We start from the raw sequence: 10649 nt of genomic DNA on the forward strand, positions 1-10649 counted from the left end.
CTACAGTAAACCATCTCCTTTTCATTCCCACGGCTGCTACTCTCACCATGCAGGTCTTCATCTTTTTCTTCTGCACTTTTCCAATAGCCTCTTCTTTGGTCTCCCTGCCCCTCCCCACAGCTACCAAGCGATCATCCTGAACCATGAACCACAGCTCTGACATGGTGGGCCTCTGCTCAAGAAGCTGGGCTTTTCAAATATTCCATAGTTTGAATTCAGCTTGCCTTTCCTTGCTCTCTGTTACATGTCACTCTTTATCAGGTAGGGGCTACAGCTGGGAAGGCCTGAGTTCTGATCCTAACTCCAGCACTTACTAGCTTGGTGATCTTGGGCAAATCCCTTTGATGAACCACACCTAATACAATGTTAGCAGAGAAATTGATAAAAATTAATTTCTTAGGCAGGCAGGAAGAAAGCTTTGATAATGGAGATCAGTTTAGTTACTTGGAACCACGTTCTAAAGGTAATCCAGTCAGAAATCTAAGTTATGTCAACACCTTAAAGATAAATTTTCCCTGTAAAGCAATATATGGCCCATGGCTTTGCTGCTACCTTCCTTTGGGTCAGCCACCACGGTACTCTTGTCTCATGGTATTTTTACCTCTTCTCCTCCCAATGCCACATGATATCTCCCCTAACTCTCATGTGCTTCCAACCCCACTTCTCCTTACAGATAACTCTTTTAAGGTGCTAAGTCCCTTTCAGGATTTAGTCTGTCAACTAAAGACATACCCCAACTGTTAGCGTCTTTTTACAATGAGTCAGCCCAGTGCAAACAGGAGGTTGTCGATTGGCCCAGAAGTAATTTTTGTGGCCAGAGACTGCTTAATGGGCGGGACCCTGGTCATATAGAGATAGCTTCTTAATGGGAGACAGCTCCCTCTCTGATTGGCTGTGGGTGTGACATCACAGACCCTTCTTAAGCCCAGTACAGCAAGAAGTTGATCTCTTTATCCTGGGATAGCTGAACCAAGTGAATGGAGAGCCAAGAGAGGTAAGGAACTTGATAGTGACCATGTAGTTCTCTCATGGACCTGGTGTTCACTTGGGAATTAACAGGTCAGGGCATTATGAGCAAGTATAATAAAGACTAAGTTTGCACGTAGCTGTTCTTGAGCGCGCTATCGGTTATTAAACTATGATTCAAGAAATAGTAGCCAGAGACCTCTAAAGGCCTCAGAAGAGACAAGTTGGGTTAAAGTTAGTTGACACTGCAAAAGTCAGTGGCCAGAGGATTCTCTGATGCCCTGGGAATTAGGAGAGACTGGCAATGTAAAGGTTACAGAATAACGCTGGGGCATTCACAAATTAAGTGACTGCCCAGGGTTAAATATTACTGTACTTTACACCCAACCTCATGAGGGGTTCCCTTTCTATAGGGTAATCCTGAGTTCCACTGAGGAATTTATCTTTCATATGCTCTCCCTCTCTATTTTGTATTTACTGTTTCCAGTGTCTATTGTATCCCTTCATTTTGTCTGTAATCTCGTCCCTAAATAAATCCCAAAAGGTTGGGTTGCAGACCAGCACAAGGTGTCTCAAAAGACACCCATCTTAAACCCATCTCCAAGTCAAGGGGCAAAGTTTATTGTAAAGCCATTTTAAGTAAGCTTAAGTTCCAAAAGGATTTAACAAAGAAGTAGGAGCAAGAAGACAGATTTATCAGAAAAGACAGAAAGATCTGGTTCTTCATGGCACTGATATGCTAATTTTATGGCCCAGAGGCAGAACTGAGTAGTAGTTTTTTTTCATTATTGTCTTAGGAACTTGTTTATCACTAACCAGCAGACTGTCTATTTGTTTGTAAGGCTATCCTAAAACTAAAAGAGTCATTAACAGATAGATTGTTAGATGAAAAGCACTCTAAGGTCAGAGGACCTCAGGATTACTGTTATATTTCCCTTAGAAGCTGTATCCTATCATCTTTACCTGTATTTGCTTCAGTTTTCTGTAAAATGGAAATAATTGTAGCACCTGTCTTCCAGGATTGTCACAAGAAGATACTATTTTAAAGTGTTTTGCCAACTTCCAAGAGTAGCTATCATTCTTTTTCTCCCACTCTACATTTCATGAAAATTGGCTTCCTGGTGGTTCTTTCTCCCACCTCCATAGCTTGCCACAGACTGTGTGTGCCCAGAAGGGAGGAGGCACCTTTTGGGACAGATTTTACACTTTAAATAGTCCCTAATGTAAACACCCCTCCCACCACTGACCATCATCCTCATTGGCTGAGGGTCTTACATTCGGGAACCATCCAAGAAATTGAACTTGGCCAGCATAGTTGCCCACATTTGATTGAAGTAGAGAGAAAATGATGTCATGGAAAGATAGCAGGAAGGGGACTTAGGTATGCCCTTGAGTCAACGCTCAAGGACCTTCAGGCCTACTATAAGTCTTACTCGATTTTCACAACTGTCTTAAGAGAGCTCACTTCATCTTGTTCAGTGCCCTCCCACAGAAGTGCTGTCATTTTGATAAACCAAATACTTGATGTTAGGTTAGTTTTGTTCTTGTCTTATCTCCTCAGGACCTAATACACAGTGTCTGTCACATAACAGGCATTTATAAAACTGATACTTTTTGAATTGAGTTTAAAGTTTAAGAAACAGACCAGATTTTCCTTCTAAAAATTTATTTTCAGGTTTTTTTTATTTATTTTTGAAAAAATTAAATCTCTTGTGGGTTTAACTGAATTAGACAACTCTTTCTCTGTCCACCAATCATTCCCTACTCTTAGGCTATTATCAAATCTCACCCTTTCTACCCCTCCCCCTCAATCTTAGGATTTAGTCTTTCTTAAAAGAGCTACCTTACATTAGGTTTGTTCATCATGTGCCTTTCTTTTCCTTTTCTGCTCTTAGGGTTTTCTCCCTAAAAGGTGGAATGCAGACGTGACGCATCTGAGCTGCCCCAAACCCCAGGCTTTTGCCTTCCCGATCCCAGCTCTACAATGGACCTCTCTGCGGGAGATGTGGATCCCGAGCTTTGAGCAGTCCAAGAAGGAAGCCCGAGCCCTGCGGCATTTGGTGGAGAGGAATCAGAATTTCACTGCACAAGAGTTCTGGGCCCTGGTATTCAAAGACTGACTTCAACAAGCCCTTAGGATCATTAATTTAGAGCTACTATATATTATAGCTTTAGGCCCTGCCCAGACATGAGCCACAGAATTGATGGTGTTTGCCTCATGGATGTGGGACGCTGCTCTTTAGGTTGCCTTAATAACATTTTAAGTCAATAATGATAAGAAAGTTGTTTTGTTGACTTATCCTCTAGGATTGGAATTAATTGGTGCAGTATTCACAATAAGCCCTATCAGATAATTCCCATGAAGTACTCTTAGAAGTCATCCTATATTTTTATATTTAAAAAATATTTCTAGTAGGCATTAATTTTGTCCACTTTAAATGGCTAGATTAAAATTCCTGCTGCCTTTATATTAAGATCCATGTCAATGGGCAGTGCCCATTTCAGTGCCTGGGACAGATGGCATGTGGACGTGTTTTGCACATTCTGTGTCAGATGTTCCTACCCTCAGAAAGACCATTTCATGGTCACTGGGTAGCAACCTTTCTGTCAGCCAAGTATGAAAGAGAGAAGCATGAGAGCTTGGTCCTGGGAAGTCCCTCTCTGCTGTTCAGAGAACAAGCAAAGTCAACTCACAGTCTTGCCTTCAAGAAGCCTCCAAGCTCTATGTAGGTGTGAGTGATTTGTACTAGTAGTCACCTTAAGAACCCTATGTGATGTGATAAAGAGAGCACTGGACCTGAAATTAGGAAGTCCGAGGTTCAAATCCTGTTTCTGAAACTTTTAGTTCTGTGTCCCTCAACAACTTCTCTAAGCTTCCAGCTCCTTGTCTATAAATTGGGGTTAATAATACCTATCTCATAGTGTTGTTGTAAGGGTCAGGTAAGCTTGTATATGTTAACTTTAAGATGTTACAGGAACATCCATTATTATTAATCCCTGCCTCACCCCCCCAGAAAAAATCTGTATACTCTTGGTAAAACTGAAAGATTATGCCTTTTGGGGTTTCCTGGCCCCAGAGTATTCTAAGATTTAGAGCTAAAAGAGACATGGAGGTCACCTACTCACCAAGAAAGAGGCAAGCAGGCTGACAGAAAAAGATGACAGAGTTAAGAGTCAGTTTGGATCCCAACTTTGCCACCTGCTTGTGTGGCCTTGGAGAAGTCACCTTTCTTTTCAGGGAGTAGACTCCGGGTCTTGGTTTCCTTCTCTCTAAAATGAAGAGATTGGATGAGATGGTTTCTGAGTCCCTTCCACCTCTGAATCCAGGATCCTTCAAGATCTAGAGTGGCGTAGAGAGAGCAAGTCACTGGCCAAAGGAGCCCCCTTGTTCCTGGCTCACCCTGGCAATACAACCAAGATTTGTACCCACATCCCACTAGTGTTTTCCACAACATAACTTTATAACAGGATATTGGGTCAGTGGTAAAGCTTGGTCCAGAATTCAAGTCTCCTGCCTGAATCCGGGATCCTTTTCTACATTTTCATTTACCCACCTCAGGAAACCAGGAAAAAAAAGAAAAACAGTCTCTAGTCACAAGGACCTGACATTCCAATGGATGGGACAAGAAGTAAATTTTTAAAAATACAAAAAACAATTGAAATGAATGGTCGCAACTCTTAATTACAAGGTAGTGGGGGGGGAGGGATGACAGAGAGTTCTTGCACCTAGAGGATCAGAAGAAGCTTCATGTAAAAGATGATGTTTAAGGAATATCTTCAAAGAAGACATGAAAGGAAGGAGAGAGTGCATTCCAGGGAGGGGGCACAGCCAATACAAATGCATGGAGATGGTAGATGGAGCGTGCATGGGAGAGGAAAAGAGACGGCCAGTTTGGCTGACTCAGGGAAGAGTAATTTCCAATGAGCTGGAAAGATTGAGGCCATATGGAGATCTTTAAAAACTAAACAGTTTTATATTTTATATTAGAGGCAACTGGAATATTTGATCAAGTAGAGTCTTTATGTGGTCATGATCTGTGTTTAAAGAAAATTTCCTCTCTAGGAAGAGGCCTTGCAGAGTATACGATTTCTTGCTGTCTAGCTCCTGCTGGGCCTGGCATCTTCATCAAAAACAAGTCCCTTCTTGTTACACTTGAGAACAGAACTCAAGAGATTAATTTGATTAGGAGAGAAAAGAACCAAGTCTGCTCTTTACTAACCAGGTGATAGCAGACAAGGCACTTCCTTTTTCTGGGCAATTTCCTCAATTCCTACAAAGCCATTGGCTGAGAGGAATTCCCATGTCGACAATTTTTTTTTTTTTTTAACAACATTGATAGCTAGTGTTTACATATCACTTTAAGATTTGTGAAGTTCCCCACATCTGTGGAATGAATTTTAAAACATGTGTAAATAAATTTCTAGCTCTGAACCTCAAATGTAACCAATTTCAAAGAGGCATTGTAGGAGTGGACAGAGGGCTGGGTCCACTGGACCTGATTTTGCTGTTGATTGTAAATACATACTTGCCCACATTAAACCTGTTCCTTTATTTGTAAAGTGAAGTTTAGTAATAAAGTACTGGCAATGTCGATCAGAGACTTCCCTTTGAAAGTCCTAAGATGCTGTAGATGTTGGAATTATGGAGGATTTTTATAGCTTTTATATTTACTAATATGGCAAGAACAGAAGTAGAAACCTTCACTTGATGACACTTCATTCCCTGAGGATAATGGGATCAAACTTGGATGTCTCAACCCACTTCTACCCTCACCAAGTCCATTTTTCAATGCAGTGTAGACAAAGAACAGGGTTCATACCTTATTTATCTTACCTAGAATCGTCACTCTGGGGTCCTGGTAACTCATTCAGCCTGTGCTGGTGGATGGGCTTGGCTTTCTGCAAGCTCTGACATGGACTCCAATTCTCTTTCTACCTTTCGTAGTTCACAAGACTTCTATACTAATCTATTTTGTTCTTCAATGTTCCCAACCCAAGGCAGGAAAGAATAGACAAAACAGGAAAAGAAGCAACAGCAAGGCCATACATAGCTCAGGGCTTCATGTTGACCTGGATCAGGACAGGAGTTGTTGGGGTTGTCACTCCTGAGCAGTAGCAGAGATGGACACTTCATTCCTGAATGAGGTGAGGGAGAATTGGAGGTCCTAGAGACCCTGGAAACTTGTCATATCTGGATACTAGTGATGAAAAACTGTAGAGCTCAAGAAGCATGGTCTTCTTTAGAAGGCAGGAAGAAGTTGTCTATTGTGTACAGATAAAATACTCAACAGCATACCCAGCAAGTTGATTGGGGCTGTGCCAGTCTAGGCTGTTCTACTGTGTATGTTACTATTGTTAAGAGGAAGGAGGAAAGTTTTCATTCTCCTAACCTCACAGGGTTGTCTGAAGGACTCCCACTGGTGCCAAGCAGAACTTTCCTCCCCCTTCCCATCTCAAAGCCCACCCCCAAATATCCTGATATTTCTCCTTTTTCCTTTCCTTCCCAGACATGGTTCACCTCATCCCCACCCCTTAATAGAACAGAATCCCTCTGTACTTTAACTCAGTTCTAGTTTCCCTCTACCAGTACTGGTGGGGCAGACACTGTGATGCATCCCCAAGGATTCCTGGACCTTGCCATCTGCCTTACACCTCATTTATATGTTGTCTTCTCCAATTAAAATGTGAGCTCCTTTGAGGGCAGGGATTGTCTTTTCTGTTTGTGTCCTCAGCACTTAGCACAGTTTACATTACCTAAGTGCTTAATAAATGCATTTTCATTCATTCATCTTTAAACTGACTTTTGAGTCATCATTTTAAAACTTTACATTCCAGCTTTTCCCATCCTCCTTCAAAAATAAGATATTTGCCCACATTGAAGAAATGAACAATACCCAGTCCTTCCCACCCTGCTTTGCTCTGTCTTGGGGTTCTTCACTAAGTTCATTGTAAGAAATTAAAGCCAAAACACTTCAATGCCAGGCCCAATTCATTTTTTTTTCATTTAAATCGATTTTCTAAGTTTTTCAGATGAACCCTTGGCAAAATACATTCTTGCATTCACAAAATACAGAATGCAGGGGACCTCAGAGTTCACTTAATGAACTGAAAATAATATAATAATAATAATGATCCTTATTTTTGAGCAAAGAAAAGTGTGGCTCAAAGATGTGAGATTTGCCCCTAGGTCACATGGGAAGTAGGTAGCTATTGGAATAACAGGAGAGCTGTTTTACTACACAGGAGCCATCTGACAGTGGCTGCTGGAGATCCAACCCAGAATGGATTTCTTCTTGTGATAGGATGATACAAGGAGACTGAGAGACAGTTGCTGTTCTCTGACCTCTGACTGAGAGGCCATTGCGTTGTCTAACCTCCCTCCTCTTCCCTCTGCCTCCAATTTATCTCGTTCTTAGTCCACAACACCTGTGTCAGCAAAGACTGTCTTGCAACTCCTTCAGACTTTATGATCCACAGCTGTGGAGGTTCTCAGAGAATTGACCTGTCTCTTAACAATTCTCCGTTTTTTTGTTTTTTGCTGTTATTTCCCCCCACAGCATGGTCCGCACACTGAGGAATGAGGAAAGCACACTATCACTTTTGGATGGTTGTAGCAGGTGTTGATCGAGGCAAACTTTCCAATGGAGAAGAGGACTATAGAACTGGCATTTAAGTCTCTCATCAGTCTCCTGGCTTGGCCTTTTAATGTATTAGCCCATTTAATTACCCTGACTAAAAATGTCTTACAAGGCCTCTTCTTCCTTAGCTTCTCACAAACAGCTCTGGTTCTTTTTGTAATTATTCTTATTTTCTACTCCACATTCACCAAGTAGCTGAGTTAGGATTCAAACAACATTCACTTTCAAGAAAGAAAGCTTAAGGATGAAAGAGCCTAATGCATTCATTTTACAGATGAGAAAACTGAGTCCCCTAAAAGAGGAATGACTACTTATCAGTGATGTTGTAGAGGAGATTCAGGGGTAAATCTGGGTGGGAGAATATGGGAGGGAAAGAAAAGTCAAAGTTTTCTTTTCAATGTCCACTCAAAGTTTTCCCCAAGCATGAAGGGAAACTAGAGCTAAACATTCTCTGCTCAGTGGAATCATTAAACATGCACTATGGCTATCAAGAGAGGCAAAATCCCTATAAACTTGTTATATGATCATAAAAGGTATCCAATATGTCTCTGTATTGCGACAGCCAATTTTCAGTTTAAGATACTTCCAGACAGACCTTCAGTAGCTAGGGAATTTATTAATTTTTTAAAGGTTCTTTGAAAACTATTTTTTCTTTTGCTCTCAAATCACTTAAAAATAATTTTATTTTTCCAATTACATGGAAAACAACTTTCAATATTTTTTTTCAATTTTGTAAAATTTTAAAATTGAGTTCCAAATTCTCTTCATCTCTCCCTTTCCCTTTCTTGAGATGGTAAGCAATTTTATATGGCCAATCATGCAAAGTATACTTCCAATTTAGTCATGTTGTGAAAGAAAACAGACCAAAAAAATTAAAGATGTATGCAGTCTTAGGAGGAGATGTAGTTTCTAGATGAAGGAATATGATAGGTCCATTCTGTTTTAATTTGGTGCATGCTGTATTGAGTTCTGGGACTTCATGTTAGAAAGACACTGACAAGTCAGAGAATGTCTAGAGATATGGCACCATGATGGTAGGAGGACTTGCAGGCATCCTATATAGTAGTACATTGAAGAAATCAGAGGCATTTGCCTAAAAACTTACTAGGGGAATAATTGCAATTAGGGGGGATTCCACTTATTTGCTTGTCCCCAAAGAGCTAAACTATAAAACAAACAGAAAATAAATCTATTAAATCATTCCTTCTCAGGGATCCTAGTAGTCACTAGTCTGAGCAGGGATCTATTCTAGACTATTCCTGACAAGTGATTGATTTCTCAACTTCCTCTCCCATTTGATGATTTCAGATAATGAAGAAATTCTCTGAGGAAGTCTATTCAACACTAAGGGAGTTCCAATTTGGGAAAGTTTATCTTGTGGATAGATATCTTGTTTCAGATACTTAGAAGTGTAATCTGGGCAAGTTATTTAATCTGTCAGCCTCAGTTTCCTCCTCTGTAAAATGAGGGCAATAATAATACCAACCTTGCAGGGTTATTATAAGAAAGGAAGAGGATCACAGATTTAAAGGACTTTGCAAATCCTAAAGCTATGTATACATGCTAAGTGATATTTCACAGAGGAGTAAACTAAGGCACAGAGTTTAAATGATTTGTCCAGCATTACAAAATTAATAAGTGTCTGAAGACTCCAGATCCAGCATATTATACTGTCATTTCTCTCCTGCAGTGTGATGTCATGGATGTCACAAGAGATACCCTTCTGAACAAATGGAAAGATAAGGAGATTAAATTATTAGATCAGGGTCACACAGCTTTTAAGTAGCTTTAGTGGGATTTCATTCTTGGTCTTCTTGACTTAAGCTAAGCCCTCAACTACATAACATATTGCTTCTCAACTACTTTAGAATCTAAGTGCTTAAAGTCCTTCATACAGATGATTCCAAACCCTACCATCTTGTACACAGGTCATGCTTAACAACATGTGTTAACTTGTCTTCCTTGTGTTCAGCCACCTGCCCAAAGTGGGTGAGAAGGTATAATTGAGGAAAGCACCTCCTAAAATCCTTAATATGTAATAAGGTCACAGACTGTTTAAAGGGAACTGGTAAGCCATGAACAGGTGGTGAGAAATCAGTCTCTTTTTTATGGATGGGGAAAAGAGCTAGTGGATCAGGCAATGGGCCTGTGTGAAGAGGGCAAAGGCAGTGGGGAGCTCTGTCTCTTCACAACTTTGTCTGACATTTGTATCTCATTCTAATACTTGCTTAACTAAGGTAGAAACACCATCAACACATTTAAGTGTAAGCTATGTGGTAAAATAAGGTATCTTCTCTTTTTTTCTTCTATACTCTCTGAAGAATGGTAGTCGTGTGAGATGGTGTTGAGGGTACAAACTGGGGACTAAGTGTACATGAGGCACTGATGGCAATTACAAGCAGATGGGCTGAGTTATATAGGTATGTCCCTTTTCCTTTTTCAGAGGGCGTAGGCTCATTAAGAAAGACATCCTGTGCAATGTAGATCAACAATTGATATCTGAGGTACCCTAGTACAGTAGAAAAGGTAGCCATTAACTTGGGTTTCCTTAATGAGTATTCCTTTCAATGCCTCATATTGACTGAATTTTACAATATAACTACAGTATAACTATTTTCAAGTGAGAGATAGTCTTATATGTTACTTCAGTTCCAGTTCCTTTAGGTAGATCACAATGGTTGTTGATTTTTCAAAATAAAACAAATCAGGGCATATGTATATGATGGAATAGCTTTGTGCTGAGAGAAATGATGAAGGAGACAGTTTTAGAGAAATTTGAAAAGATTTGCATGAACCTATGCAGAAAAGCAACAGACCAGGATAATTTGTGTAACAATAAGATTGTAAAGATAAACCATTTTGAAAGACTTAGGAAAATCAAAAGGCTACTTGGTCTGATACCAAGGATGAAATGATTATGAATATTACCTTAAATGCTGTAAGAAAATTCCACATTTTTATAAAATTTGAAAGTAACATATATGTACATAAAAGAGTTATTTTAGAAAATGTTTCCTGAAGGTAATATATCTTTAGAAAGAAGAT

At 40.0% G+C, this 10649-nt stretch overlaps 1 protein-coding gene across 1 annotated transcript in view; it reads left to right on the forward strand.

The window, feature by feature from the left end:
- Positions 1-6762, forward strand: part of FUT10 (fucosyltransferase 10) — a 33630-nt gene extending 26868 nt beyond the window's left edge. The window contains exon 5 of the mRNA XM_051964127.1: positions 2862-6762. Within this exon, the coding sequence (XP_051820087.1) occupies positions 2862-3086 (225 nt within the window). The 3' untranslated portion in view covers positions 3087-6762. The remainder of the gene's footprint in view (positions 1-2861) is intronic.
- The last annotated feature ends 3887 nt before the right edge of the window (positions 6763-10649 follow it).

This window comes from Antechinus flavipes, chromosome 6 (genome assembly GCF_016432865.1).
Source record: "Antechinus flavipes isolate AdamAnt ecotype Samford, QLD, Australia chromosome 6, AdamAnt_v2, whole genome shotgun sequence".
Taxonomy (NCBI): Eukaryota; Metazoa; Chordata; class Mammalia; order Dasyuromorphia; family Dasyuridae; genus Antechinus; species Antechinus flavipes.